The 16551-nt window shown below is 33.4% G+C and overlaps 1 protein-coding gene across 4 annotated transcripts in view; it reads right to left on the reverse strand.

The window, feature by feature from the left end:
* Positions 1 to 16551, reverse strand: part of LOC113518471 (kalirin) — a 271700-nt gene that overhangs the window by 178034 nt on the left and 77115 nt on the right. For all 4 annotated transcript variants that reach the window (XR_008253032.1, XM_052896497.1, XM_052896496.1 and 1 more), the window contains exons 26-29: positions 11366 to 11626; positions 10676 to 10837; positions 8678 to 8760; positions 7394 to 7490 (exon numbers count right to left, since the gene is read on the reverse strand). Coding sequence is in view for 3 of the 4 variants with exons in the window: in XM_052896497.1 (XP_052752457.1) it covers positions 7394 to 7490; positions 8678 to 8760; positions 10676 to 10837; positions 11366 to 11626 (603 nt within the window). In the remaining variant the exon portion in view is untranslated. The remainder of the gene's footprint in view (positions 1 to 7393; positions 7491 to 8677; positions 8761 to 10675; positions 10838 to 11365; positions 11627 to 16551) is intronic.

Genomic DNA, 16551 nt, shown 5'->3' on the forward strand with positions numbered 1-16551 from the left:
AAATAAAATAAAAAAAGTACTAAAATGTATTAAAAAAATAAAATAAAAAAAGAAGCAAGCATACAGTCTCATGGTAAAAAAGTTAAGAGTTACTCGCGACATTTTTGCTAAGCTGCTACGAATTCTTATTGTGCCTACCTTCTATCTAAAGTCTTTTATAATGAAGATAAAGGTAATAGTAAAATTATGTTCAATCGAGGCAAAGTCGATTACTAAAAAAAACAGTTATTTTTATTTTAAAATAAAATATTGAAGCGATGTTGGTAAAGTGTTCATGGTACTAATTTGATAGAATATCCCTGCAGGGAAAAAAAGTATTTCTAAAACAGTTCATAACTGGCCGAGCTAAAAAATAACAAACTTAACACCGAGAGAAAAAATAACACCGAGTTGACAAGCTCATCCTTTATTAAAAGTCGGATAAGAAAAGATATGTAAAACTAGCAGTTGCGTCTGGACCATAACTTCTGCAACAAGGGCGAAATATGAAAAAGAATTTACTAAATATACTTATAAGGATAATTAATAAAATCTACTAGATGATACACAATGCAAGGGGAAATACAAAAGACACAGACTCGAAGTATGACACACGCGAGAAAAGATAATATAGAATATGAGACAAACACGGTTAACAAATTTGACTATATATAGAATAACCAGCTTGTTCAGAATTTGTTTATGCTATTCTGATAACAAACAAGCATACGGCCCGTCTAATATTAAACGACTGTACTGTAGCCTACGAACGCCCCTAACATCAGGAATGTCACGTGCGCATAGTCGATCCTTATGAAACCTTGACTCTCTTTGACGAACGCCATGCTGTAATCTCTAGAGAAAACCTGGGCAGAAAAGTCATTCCACTACTGCCGCTGCCGATGGCGAGCGATGGGATAGTAATAGGTGGCTGTGAGCTGACGAAGAGTTCTTAAAAAAACAATCCGTTATATAGGCAGTAAAAGATGTAACGGAAAGCAAAGTCTCGTCTTAAACTAAGGAGTTCGATACCGCCTGCTAGCCTGGAATCGTAATTTTTCATAGCACACTTCTGAACCAAAATAGAATCATTCAAAAAGATCAATTTATTTAAATAATTTGAGGGTAACAGTCGATAAATACTACTACTACCTTTCAAGGACTGCAGTCGTGAGCATATTCATTTGATGTATAGGAATGTTATTATATATATATAACACAATTGCGTCAAATCCACTAGGTTAGCTGTCAATACGTGTCGTCACTCTATGAGCCGAGAAACATTCAAGTTTTTATAGTAGGCAAACACATCTGTAATCAAGACGGACAGTGCCTGTACTGGGTAATTCACCGAGCACTCGAGCCAAACGCTCGTAACGCTTAAGTGCCATGTGAAAGTAACAGAGCTATTGAAGTCTGTGCGATTTCAGTTGATTAAACTACAAAAAATAGCCTGTTTCAATAGAACTTAAAGAAAAGGGAACCATGTTTTGCTGAAATTATTACAAAAAAAAACACCCTTTAATTGCCAACCCAATAGGAAGAGGTCTATGTTCAGCAGCCGATATGGACTTCTACAAGATTCCATTTGTACTAATATTCGACATCAGTAAGCTGTCTTACAGCAAGGTTCATTATTACTTTATTCACATTTTCTATACATTCTATTGAAATACTTGAATCTTGACAATATTAGTGCAAGGCCAAGAATCCCCTATATAAGTCTATACTCAATTTAGTAAAAACTTTTTAGATCAAAAAAAGAATCGTCAAAAACTATTCACAATTGTGGAAGATGTATCGCATCGTATATTTGCATACATAATACACAAGTAATTATGTCCGGCAAAAGGCGACTTGAATCATAGCAAACGTTAAATTTGGTAAACACAAGAGCAAATTGTTTCGATTAGAAAAAAATCTAACCAGTGTACACAACATATACAAATATATTTGGTTGCGCAAAAACAAACGGCCACTTCAATAGCAACAAATTTAATAAGGGACTGGATACGGAAGTAAACCCTGTCGACTGTGAAAATAATTATGAACATCGATTTACAAATGGCCAAAAAAATATAAATAAAGAATACAACTGAGATAATACAGAGACGCTTAAAATATATATTAATGTAAAAGCTTGCAAAGCATGAGTTGGTAAATGTAAGGATTTTATAAAAAAAATGTTTTCGAGGTTTTCATCAAACCAAACCTAACCTGCCTTTCTGACCACGACTACAAGCACACACTCCAACCAAGACTTAATTTTTTGCCTATTTTTGACATTTCCAAAGTCTTTGATGCAAATATAGAAAATTTTAAGTTTATCGTAAATTGGGTTTTTACAATAATATACAATAATGTCGAAATAATAATAAGTCGAACTGAACAATGAATCTCTTTTTACCAGGTCGACTGAAAACTTTAATATTGAAATAGTTCCCAGACTATAGGTAAAATCCGTTTTTCTATATTTGACAAAATTTTGTACAATAATCTATTGGTGTGTCTTTTCATAGAAACAACAGTACATAAAATAAGTTTTATATTAATTACCCATAAATACATTTAATTACATATGTCTTTCCCCATCTAAAATAAGTATGGATTTCTATTTGATCGATACCTCACATACAGATGGATATGTGGGATAACGTTAGAGCCTACATTAACATCATCTTGAGTGACACTAGCTACTTGTTTTTCAGGGCAATCGTGTTTTATGATTTGCGAAGCAAAATATTGTTAAATGACTAAATTTAGTAAAAAGATACGCTGCTATTACTAATTGTGTGAAGTATAGAGAGAGACACACACTATATAGATATCGCGTATGTACGTATAACTATACTCGTATACGAAATAGAATACCCCACCTCGTTACGCGAGTTATGAAATACAAATAAAATAGTTCGCTACCAACAAAATTACTGACGAATACACACGGTCAGAACATAGAACGGACAAAATAGAAGGCGTACTCGTATGGAGGCGCTGCGTGTGTAAAATGTAGTCAGAAAACTTGGTGAACCAGGAAAATTGGAAATTTTCCTGTTTGCCACAATTACACGTTCGAGTATTTTATATTAAAATATCACAGACTACAGATGTTATATTAGTTTTGTTACCGGTCCTTTCCCGTGTATTTGCACACCAATGGCCGCCATATGTGCGTTATACAGAAAAACTTATTTATTTAGTCCATGTCATATTGTATGAACACTGTTTGATAAGTTTTTATATATCTAATAAATTAACAAAAGCCCTCATTTAATTCCTGTTTAAGAACATTTTTTTACTCCTTTCTAAGAACTCATTATTTTGCCACAACTACGTTTTCGCGTATTTTATATTTAAATATCTCAGACTTCTGATGTTTTATTAGTTTTGTTATCAGGCATTTCCCACGTTTCAATCCGAGGATAATTTGGGTAATCCTTTCTAAAATAGACTTCTATTCATAAATACACTACATGTTCAAGTATTTTGTATTTTTATATTTAAGATATTATGATAGACGTCTGATGTTATATTAATTTTGCCTTTTCTACCACTTAATTCCTATTTTAACTGAAATGTAGGTACTCCTTCCTTAGTACTCATATTATATTATACGATGTGTTTTTTCTTTATATCCAGACCAAACTGTCCAATTAACAAAGACTACTTTCTACGTTTTATGTGACTTCATACAATGAAGGAATCTAATCTAAATCTCATTACAAAGTTTACCTGACTTTATTGAAACATATACCAATTTTTAAGTCGAACTAATAATTATAAAATTCTATTGCGTTCAACATGGGCCGTTATAGAAATCAGCGCTACTTATAGTGGGTAATGTGCCCGCCGTTGTGATACTCCTTGGTCATTTCTTTTTTCTTCTGTAATTATGATTGTGAAATTGTTTTGATTCCAATATTTAAATGTAGACTGCTATCAAAAATACACTTCTTTGATTCATCAGAAAGCATAGTAGTCAATGAAGGTCACGAAAAAATTCATCCAAATATACTAAAACATATTGCTCATAACAGACCAAAACATTTGGAGTATAACAGTGTAATCAGAATCTTCCGACTCAACCAAATACAACGGACTATCAAACCTGAACTCAATAACTCCAGAAACATTCACAAAGACTAAAGTACCAAAAGCTGGAAGAAGAGACTCGAATCCGAAATCTCACAAAACAGAATTAATCTTACTTGTTTCTTCATTAAAACGATGGAAAAGGTACTAGATCAGCATATAAAAACCAGTCCTCAGTAAAACTCCCTTGCACAGGAATCAACACGTCTACCACAAGGAACAATCGACTGAAACCGCCTTACTCGATATCACCAACAAAGTCGAACACCCCCTTGAGAACAAGCAAAGAGCGCTATGTGCTTTCCTTGACATTGAGGGCGCATTTGATAATACCACTTTTGACTCTATTATACAGGGTCTTTTCCGAAAAGGGGTAGCGAAACTATTGAATAAAGTCAATGCTCTCGAACCGAATAATTGAAATAAATACTTATAATACATCACATTTTATCGCCTCTGATGTGGTTTCTAAAATAGATCAACCCTTGGAACAAATAACATCGAAGTAGAGGGTTATACGTATGACCTTGTAATTATGGTCAGAAATTTCTGTGAAAGTACTATATCAGAACATATCTAAAGAGCTCTTAACGTCATAATAAAATGGTGTTATGAAACCAAATTATCAGAAAATCCTGATAAAACTGAAATCGTTGCATTTACTAAAAGAAAGAAATTAAATAAACTAATAATGCCTACAGTAAACGGCAAAATTATCAACTTTTCCAAAGGGGTCAAGTACCTGGACGTGATCATAAACCAAAACCTCGCATGGAACTTGCACATAGATTCATCATTCAAAACGCTAAAGTTGCATTTGACATTAGCCGTTGCTTGACAGGTATGGTAAATGGTGGATAAATCCCAAAATTGCCCTGTGGCTATACACCGCCATTGTAAGACCGTTAACAACATACATACATTGCGTAATCTGGAGGAAAAAAACACTGCAAGCGACGACTGCCAATAAACTAAACAACCTACACAGAATAACAAGTCTAATAATTACAGGCGCCATTAGTACTACGCCGGAAGCGGCTCAAAATACTTTACTGAACTTAACACCCTTACTATGAAAAGCCAGTATGCTTCAAAATAGTTCCCACAGAAAAAACTCATGGCAATCACAGACACATAAATCCATCGAATAATTAATAATGAGCAACCCTATTTTAAGAATGTCAGATGACACGATCCTAAAATGCAAGTAAAACATTACAAAATTGAAATATCTGAAAGAGATAAATGAAATAAAGAATAACTACAAAAAATGCGAGATATGGTATAAGACACTTAAGCCACAGCTCTTTAAAACTTAGGCAAATATGCCACAATCTTTCAGGTAGTAACTATGGCCCTAATAAGATATGTGATGAACTAAATCTATGTTTTAATTCAATAAATAATAATATATTTATACTCGGTCAGTCAAACAGCATTACTTGAACTTGACTCATACGAAGTGAAATCAAAACTCATAAATAACTACGTAATGTTATTAAATGACTGGGGCAGTTGAAATAACATCATCTTGTGATGGATTTCTGGTCATTCAGACATTCATGGAAATGAAACAAGTGACCAATTAACAAAGGAAGAGGGCAAACAAAGGTCAAATAGGACCAGAACCTTATTGTGGCATGCCTTGAAGACTAAAGTTCAGACATCTCAAACTAAAAAGCTTAAAAAACAGCAAATAAAAGCTGGTTTTTATAGCCAGGATTAAATAACTCGAAAGCCTGATAAAGAGGTTTTCTAAAAACTACTCAAAGAAATTAACTCGCTTGAGTAAAAATAATATTTGTGTATTAACAAGGGCTCTTACTGAACCTTGCAAACTAAATAAGTTTATGTCCAAAAATTGTTTACAGATTTTTTCACACTAAGGAAAAAACCCCACAGCGCATAATTTGTTACTGCAGCCCACTCACTCATCATACATCATCATCACTCACATAAACGATATAGGTTCTTTGAAAAATACACTTTATATTCTGAGGAGATCAAAAATACAACTGCTAAAAACATCTTAAAATTCTTATCACTGACAAGAATCAGCAGCGGTCTTTAAAAAAAAGGGAGGGGGAGGGTGAACACAGTAGTTCACAGAGGTCGCAGTATTACAGATTTATCTTCCTGAAAAAAGCCCATCTTCGAATAATAATACTGTTTCCTATGTTACTCCTATAAATGACTATAATAATCTGACAGGAAAACGTCTAAAACTATTATAAATTCAATAATTCATGAATATATATATATATATATATATATATATATATATATATATATATATATATATATATATATATATATATATATAAATTCACAAAATATTAGTACTACAATATGTAATTTAATTATTAATAATTGTAATTTTTTACCAAAAATAAATAACTGTACAGATAGACTACATATACAAAAACACTTTCAGGCCATCTATTCGTCCATTAAAGCTGTTTTCCTTTTGTATTCAGTTCGGGGAAAAGTCAAAGCACACAAACTCGTACAACAGACCGTTGCAAATGCTGAGTCAGGTCCTTCACAAAGCCTGTACAAGACCCTCGCAACGGAACACTGTATTTCTATCTCTCTCTATTTTACTATATATACATAATAAGGTTGAGTGTAGTTATTTTATATTTTTGTTGTGTACAGTACAACACTGAGCAATGTAATTTTTCAGTACCTATATAATTTTTTTTTTATGAAATGACCTTTTATATATGTGGTAATTCAACAATAAATACAATATATCATATAATACATAGTATAGACACCTATATATTTCATGTATTATTACTCAAAGATTTAATACATAAAAATAATATATGTATCAGTAGATATAGTCTATTATCTCGAACCTTTCCAACTCATTTGTCATTCTTACTGCCAATATAATTATAACGTGACGCTGTCTGTACACACAAAGTAATTAAGAATAATTGTCAATGAGGGGTCTTAATATAAGCAATAGAAACGACAACATTTTTTATAACTTTTGGTTGTGTAAGATATAAAAACTAGTGCATCAAATTGGATGCAATTTTCACAGTTGTATTTATGAATGTCTAACTTAAAATCTGATGTAAGTTTTATCTTTATACGCCACTTACATGTAAATAACTACTTCCAAATCAACACGCACGACGTAATGGGCAAAAGGTAGTTTGAGAATAAAGATAAAAATTCTAACCATATTAATATCATTTATTTTGTTGATACGTTCAACAAGAACTGAAATAGTGGCAGTAAGAAATTGTGACACCAGAATTCTCACAAATAATCAGTATTTCAATGCGTCTTACAAAACTAGGCTTACCTTATCAGAATCTGTAGTATTACCGCTACCGAAGGACGCCAGCGAATTTCTGTCTAGATTTTCTGTAGTTTCATCTAAAAGAGTCTCTTCAAGGTCCCTGTCGAGGAAATTTATTATTAGTATTGGCAAATTATCTTACATGTTTTATGTACGCACAATTTTGTATGAACAGAGATTTAATTTTTATTCTACAGATTTTAAAAGGGCGTTGTACAACGTACATCTACGAGGCAAAAAGGTAATTAATTAAAAATATTTTTTTTTTTTTTATTAAGTAATGACTTTCAATGCTGACGTAATCGATAAATACAAAGTTGATAGTTAAGCTTCGCTAATCCAAATCACTGATTTAAAAATTACTGTTTAAGGAAATTGTATGTCTTGCAGAAGCTTGTCTGTATTTATTACTAGCAATACGACCTGGCTTGCGATGATTTTTTGAAAATTAAATACAGCCCGTGTTACTTACTGATACTGTAGCTTTCTATAGGTGAATTGATTTTTGAAATCAGTTAACAATTTTTTTTAGCTAATCCATTACAAACAAAAAAAATATTTTTTTTCTTATTTAAGTATAATATTAATTTAGTTAGTTAATATTAGTTCAGTTACATTATTTTTCGTCCACGTTTGTATTAATTATTTTGCATTTATTTCTATAAATATAATATTTATTTATCATATTTTTATTTTGGTTTTAGCTTCTCATTGACCCTTTTTGAATATTATTATTCGTTTGGTAGACCACCAGATATAACTTTAATTACTCCTATCCATCCCAAGTTTGCTTGAAAGAGATCGCTGTTTAGCGATAAAGGCGCCCATTGTTGCCTCTTCACTTTGTTTCTTGTAACGTCTATTTCTATATCTTTTAAAATAAAATCGTAACAAAGTCAAAACTATAAAATGTAAATATTTTTGGAAATGTAATTTATTGGTGTATAGTATATGCGATAATTAATGTTTGTTAAAACTATATTTGTCTTTTTATTTTTACTTTGTTCATGATTTTCTATATTTTTCACGCACGTAGAAATAGAATAGAAACATCCAGTAGCGATTGACTGCGATGAAATTTTTACAGTATTCTAAATTTGAATAATTATATAGGCCATGAAAAATTTAAAGACAATTGATATTATTCCCAAAGGTATAATATAGGTTTGTTTACTCCTTTGAGTTAAAATACAAACGACTGCATCTTCGTTGCATAGGTTGTAATAAGCGTAGGTGTATCATTCTTTGTGGGGAACGATGAAGTTTTTATGCATTAATCCTTGTTACCTGCTAGATCTCTGTGAGCTGGTAGGTCGGACGCGGCCGGGACTGCGTGGAGGCTGCTGCAGTGCTCCACTGAAGTACGTTTCCTACAAAACATCATTAATTAGTCGGAGCCTGCCATACATTTGTATTCATCATAGGAAATAGGTCAAGGGGATCCGTACGTCCATACGTAATTACGACGTGAATACATAAAGCAAATTTTATTTGAATTGTATTAATTTGGAAGGTAAAATGTAATGAGAATCAAATACAATACAGGAATTTCTATATTGTTAGACAAAAGAGATGGTTCACCTGATGGAAAGTGTTTACCCATCGAAACGAGGAAAGTTGCCAGTGCATTATGTTACAGTATATAACAATATTTCACTGTCTTTTTTTTATTATTTTTTTTAAGAAAATAACTATGTAAAAATATAATAATAGAGTGTTCGAAATGTCACCAATCTGTTTCATGGCTAGAATGTTATAAGAGCTGACTTCAAAGTAATACACAGCAGATCAAGAGAAAGAAAACTCTACACTAATATTTACCTCACCGTAGAGTAATTGAATGGAATGGTAACCCTCCTGTACTTCTGTAGTGTACCTTGGCGGACCACCAGTGAAGGTTGATAGGTGAGCATCAAACAGGTGAGTTGGCCCATCGTGACGAATTCCACAAGAATTCACCACGATGATTTCCAGAGGGAACCGCGTTGAGGTCGACTTGGCACAGACAGGCTTACCATTTGCATCTCATTGAGAAACCTCACTATTCGCATCCAACATTATTGATGATTTATTTTTGTTTAGGCCGTGTGGTCCCGGCATAGAATAGGCCACCCCTATCTTTCCCATGGGTGTCGTAAGAATCGACTAAGGAAGGACGAGGGATGGGCAGCAGCGTCCCTCTTAAAACATCTCTCAAGCCTAACTGCGGTTGCCAACCCGTCCGTTAAGCGTGGCAACTACTGGCGAAACTCCCTAAGGGGGAGGCTTATGTTCAGCAGTGGACAGTTAAAGGCTGATATGATGATGATGATTATTGTTGAACAAAGTAATGTGAATCCAACGACTATAGTGGTCGTATTAATAGTAACAGAGTTTAAATGAAAGTTGCTGTTAATACAAGTAATGCACAAAGGCGGAGTTAACGAGTGCGAGGCATTTTGTATTAGTCAACTTTCGGGTTACTTTGAGAGGCGATCAAAGGCGATATTAAATAAGTACGGTCGTTCTATAAAATAACAAAGATTCAGTAAGGAATACCGAAAGCGAAAATCTGTACTTCTTCTTGAACTACTAGGAAAGCTGACTGAGTGGGAAGTGGTAACAGTAATATAGGTATGAATAGTACAAGTACTTCAGACTTTACAGAATGTCACCCTAGCAGTAAGTGTCTACATAGTCGGCAACGCGCGCGTAATACCTCTGGTATTGCAGGCGTTCATAGGCTATAGTAACCGCTTACCACCAGGCTGGCCGTATGCTTGTTTGCCACCTCAGTGGTATAAAAAAAAGTATACGAGAAAAGCGCCTTCATAGATTCTGAATTCGAGAAGAAATCTATTGATTCTTTGGTATGGCAAATTACAAAGAATACTTTGTATTCGATTAAACAATATTATTTAGTTTCAGCTAATCATTAAATGCTTCTAAACACAATCCTCTCTCGAGACCTGAGGTCATTAAGTCGTCACTTCATCTAAGGAGTAATCCTATACTACGTTTGCTTACAATATTATTAATACAGAGTACCAGGTAGACCTCCAAGCGGTTTCAATGGAAACCATCCTAATTAAACCCCTAGTGAATTCGTCATGGTGGGACAGGCAAGACTTTTCATTATCTATTCATCCCCCACTGGTACACCGCCAACATATACCAATAGCAAGATCGAGGTTGTCTTTCCACTTTTAGCCATTTAGTACCTTGCCATCGTATACATACGTAACAGCACAGGCGGGGTTGCTGTGCCATTCTTCAAATGAAAAAAAAAAAACTGGAATAATATACCTGTATAACTTCCCGGAGACGTCGAACCCAGGTCTGCTTCACTTCCAGCGAAGGTGCTTTCAGCACTATCCGGCAGTCACTTGCCATCGGTTCCCGTCCCGTCCACACGGAGAACTTGCATTCGTCCGCTTCGATGTGCTCCGTCACACCCAACTCGGATGTCTAAACATTTATATTATGAATTTTTAAACTTATTTTAATGATCAAAAGACAGAAATGTCGTACTCACTACGTGCTTAACGTTATAGTACGTAAAATCAGATTTCATGTAAATTATTACAAATTTATAAAAAAAAAAACTTATTAATTAGTCTTATTATATGATTATAACCAGAGTTCTACTTTGGTACTTAAGCGCTTAACTTCCCGCTATGCAAAGGTTCGGCTATTTTATACAAAGTAGTATAAACTCGGACATCCATTAGGATTAGGATCCACAGCTACTAATGTAACTGTGTTTGTTTGTAAAGGTATTTATTTTCTACTTAATCGCGACTGGATGGATTTGAATGAGATTTGATATATGCATAGACCACATCCTAAATTTACATATAGAATACTATGCCCGCTTGTATCGGGTAAACTTAAATCACGCGGGTATAGCAAAGGGTGATAGCTAGAAACCCAATATTCACATACAAAGTTGTGTGCGTGTGTGGGTGTGTAGGTGTGTGTGTGTAGAATACTCACCATGAATTTTGTCTTGTAAATATACTTCGCTTTCCCGTGTGAGTCTTTCACTTCTTTTGCTAGTAGTAGATGTAGGTCGAAGAGGAAGACCCTCCGCTCTCGGCCTTTCTTGATGATCTGTCGGAGGTCCCAGACGTGGAACGAATCTTGGAGGACCACTTCACCAAGGCTGTCTGTCGGCACGTCACAGCCCTCGAGAAGAGAGAGATGCATAGCATCGTTGGCCTTTTTCGGTACCGATAACATGACTTCAAGACCGTCCTGTACAAAAATATTAAGATTATCAGTAAACGATTTCCAAACACCCACTGATGCAGGTACGTTGGCTACGTGTAAAAAGGTATCGGATTCGATTTTCAATCAAATCAATTTTGGAAATAAAGTTTCTAAATTGGCGCGATACTGAGTATTCTTTTTTATTTCATAACCAGGATATTAATTCCATTAATTATATAAAAAAAATATATAATACATAACCACAATACATTCAACGGTAACAGGTAAGTTGTCAAAAAAATTGAGATTTTAATTCGACTCTCTTCAAATTATTGTCTTTTATTTTATGCATCAAAGGGCACGTTTAATCGTCGGTCGCAGAATATCTAACAATTGGTAACGATATTAATTAGAAACTCCCTACAAATCATACAGATGATTAGTAACACAGATCTAGGAAGTTACACCAATGACACAAAGAACAAAGAAATTTCATCTAAACAAAAATTAAACTATATATAAATAGGTATGAAATAAACGATATTTCTCGATAAAGAAGGTATAAATGTGTCTCCATATGCAGCGATAGAAACCAATCTATTTTGAGAATAAGTAAATTTCTCACTATATGTAGTTAAAATGTAAAAAGAAAAAAAACTTAACATATCTATATTACTTTATCAAAAGGGATTTATATCTGCAATAACTTTTAATCATGACTTTGAGATATATTCACTGACTACAACAAAGTCTATATTTTTCTCCATCCCATATAGTAGGTACGTGTATACCAAATTTCATAGTGGTCGGTAAAGCTGTTAAAGCGCTAAGAGGTAACAAATAGACAATAATAATATTTTTAAATCAAACTAACTGTATAAACTTCAAATGGGTCTTTTTTTTGTGCTATGTATTGGGTTTGAGTTCCCAAGCACTTACGTTTGCGCTTTTGGTGTACGCTCGCGTATGCCAAGGTTTGCAGCTGGTTGACTTATAATATGGATGATGGATTTGGGCTTCATCATTGAGTGGGTACTGAGAGCATGACTTTTAAGATGACCTTTCTGATGCGAATTAAAGGACGATGAGTTATCATTGTCAGTTCTACGATTTACAAGTTGCCAGTTGATGGAGTCGATAGAAAATTTTGGAGAAGGTTTGAGAGTTTATGAAAAGGGTGAGTATTGTAACTTAAAATGGGTCATATAATATATGACCCATTTTAAGTTTATACAGATTCATATCCAACTTTTATACTTAACATCAAAATGACGTATCTTAAAATAAATCATTCATAAAAAATATCAATTTCCCAATAAATTGTTTTTGAAAGTTGATAAAGTTCTGCTGATATTAGACTTCATACGAACCTACACATATATACATATTTTCTATTGAAAGCAAGACGGCCTTGTGATTTATTACCCAAACCACAGATAATATAATACTATACTAGTACCCAAACCCACCAAATTAAGTTCGTAGACTAGATTTAATAAAAATGAAATTATTTCTTTTTAAATTTATTACTATGTCAACAGTGATCTTAAACACATCATATCAGCCGTTAATTGTCCATTGCTGGACAAAGACCTACCCCTATTGGGAGGTTTTACTAGTGGTTGCCAGGATTAGCAGGCGGTTCGGCAACTGAAGTTAGGCATTGATGATGATTTAAGCGATACGCTGCTGTCCATTTAATAGCTTAATGGTCGAGGGATATTAAACACCTATTGACATAAATAAAAACTGAATATGCACAGCCAGCTACTTATAAACTAGTCAGCAAAATGTGCGGAAAATAATTTGGATGAATGTTAAAAATTTAAATAAGTAAAATTATATTTATATGGAAAAAAAATGTATTCACAATTTCAAATATGGAACAATGATTTTAGGTAAATCTTAAGGATTAAACAGACAAAGTTAAGAAAAAAAAATATTTGAAGTATATACCACAAGATGTCTTTTGACAAAATGGTTATTAGAGACTCTTTATAACTACTATTTTATAATATCTACGAAAATTTATTAAGTTAATCTATTAAACTGGAAAAGCGACAAGACAAGATTTAATATTTTACTACAAAAAACCATAATAAGATCAAAGGACGATAGTGAAATTCTCTGAAATGTTAGAGGATCGCTTAATCTTTATAGAGGTACAGTAAGTTAATTAAGATGGTAAATGAGAATCATATTATAAAAATATATTGATTTATTATGAGTGACTTATTTAATAATGTAATAATACTATATATTATATAAAATAGACAGCGTCTAAAATTACTTGTGAAAAATAGATCTAAATACGAAACAACGACTCACCACTCGATTACAGCGACTAGCGACACTAGCCTCTTACATTAAACTACCATTAAACCAATATAAATAAATAAATATTGATATTACTCTCCGTAACCATACAGATAATTCTATGTACATAAATATGTAACAAATAGTCAAGAACGGCTCGAGCAATAAATATGAAGTTTTTTGTTCACCTTTTGTACATAACAATAACAACTTAATGGTAATATTTTTATATTAATTATCGGAAATAATCAAAAACACCGGTCAGGTGCGAGTTGATACCACACGCCGATGATTTCGTACATAAATATATAAATAACTAAATGAACTCTTTTGCATGTTTTTATACGAAACAGACACCTAATATTTATTATTGACACAGTTCGTAATTTCTTATTTTAATATATTACAATAATTATGATTGAAACCTGAACCGCATAAATAAGTCTGTTTTTGACGGACACATTTTCGATCACAACTAAAAAAACAACGCAACATAAAAATAAATAAAAATAACCTGGAAAATATACAAATGCCTTTTCATATAATATCCCACTCGGTCTAGTATATTTTGAAATTTTAAGTACCTCTTTTGTTAAGAAGTCCAAAGAAAATTTTTTTTTTCAATTACTTCTATTGAAATATGTACCGACCAATGATATGTAAAACTATTACAAATTACGAATCGATAGCATTAATAGTTACTGAGATATAGCGCTGTAACAGACAGACAGACAAAATCTCATCATAAGGGTTCTTTTGTACCTATTTGGTATGGACCTCAAAAATTTATGTGTCTACAGTATCTTAAATTTACCGTTCTAATTTAATTCGGATTTTTAGGAGTGAACCAGTAACTGTGTTTGAGCGAGTGTGCTGATAACATGCATTTTCAAAGGTTTTATTGTAACTGAACTAAAAGTTAGTCCTTTAGGACTTAAAAGCCTGGATAAACGTAAAAGGATATTTCGTATGGGAATTTTGTCCGCGTTTATCCTTCCTCTATAAATAAATACCATAAATACCCACTAAAACAAGAAATATTTTACTCGGAGTGAATTGATTTTGTGATACGTTTAGCATCAACATAACGAAAGTACTTTTTCTGAAATATAACTATTCGATGGGCTCTTGCGAAATTTATTAAAAAAAAAAAGAATATCAATATTATATACCAACTTACGAATGTAGCTTTCAATAATATATACTCCTAGGATTGTAATATTTGAGATAATATAAAATATGGATGGATAGACAGCATCATTTCAGCCGTTAATTGTGCATTGCTGAACAAAAGCCTCCCCATAAGGGGAGTTATGCCTAGTGGTTGCCACGCTTGGCAGGCGGGCTGGTAACCGCAGTTAGTTTTTAAGAGATGTTTTAAAGGGGACGCTGCTGCCCGCCCCTCTATGATTGGAGGAGAAGGATTGGTTAGTAATGGGGAAGTTAATCCCCTTTGCTAGCAATATACCCTATCAAGTTAACCTTCACGCGGTTCCCCCTGGAAACCATCGTGATTAATTATTGCTAAAGTCGTCCCAATAAACCAACAGACCTGAGTTTATCTTTACCTATCATCACTCACTGGTGCCCAGGCAGTGTATACCAATAGCGGGGACGGAGATACCATTTCATTGTCGTCCGTTAAAAAAAATCGCTATATCATTGTTTCTTTAGCCACTTTTTACGACACCTACAAGGAAAAGAAGGGGTGGTCTATTCTATGCCGGGACCACACAGACTACACGTTGTTATACATGGCGAAAGTACAAATGTACATTTTACCTTGAAAAATAACTGAAACGTTGACTCACTCGGAAAGTAATTGAAAACATAAAACTTGGTACTTAAAACGATTAGATATTAGTAACACAGTCAAGTCGAGTTGACAACCAATTCAAAAACTCATTCGGACCTTTGATAATTTCATTACACGTACATACAAAATATGAGTAAACTAAATATAAAAAATAGTCGTGTAGTCCCGGCATAGAATGGGCCACACCTTCCTTACCTGTGTGTGTCATAAGAGGCGAGAAATCGAACATAATGGTCGAGGGATACAACCCAATTACAATTGGCAAATGCAGTTTGCCAACCCGTCTGTTAAGTGTGGCAACTACTGGAAAATCTTTCTAATAAGAGTAGGACTATGTTCAGCAGTGGACAGTTTAGGAAAGTAAATATATAACTCATAAACTTATTCGCGCAGCAAAAATATCAACGAAATAATAATAATACTACGCATTTGTAGGAAAATAAGAGGGAAATATAAAATAAACGTTTTGATACAATTACCAGCAAAATTTAGACGAATAATAACAAATATATTAGATTACAATACATACATCATTACCCTTGTCGTTTACGAGAGGTCCTATTCGGTTACCCCTCGAATTGACAAGATACTTCAACATTTTTCACGTCAAATTATAGTAGCACTATTTGAAAACATAAATAATACACTGTCCTAATGAAACGAAACAGTAACACGATACAAAACGGTCACCACACATCCCGTACTGACTGTATTGTGGTTACAACATGAATAATAAGGAAAATATCAAATATAAATCTATTGTTAATTACTACAAGTGAACTACTTGTATAATCTCCATTATGGACGAATAGCGCATTTAAGTTTGAACGAAAATAAA

This window comes from Galleria mellonella, unplaced genomic scaffold, assembly GCF_026898425.1.
Source record: "Galleria mellonella isolate WM207_F2 unplaced genomic scaffold, CSIRO_AGI_GalMel_v1 utg33, whole genome shotgun sequence".
Classification (NCBI taxonomy): domain Eukaryota; kingdom Metazoa; phylum Arthropoda; class Insecta; order Lepidoptera; family Pyralidae; genus Galleria; species Galleria mellonella.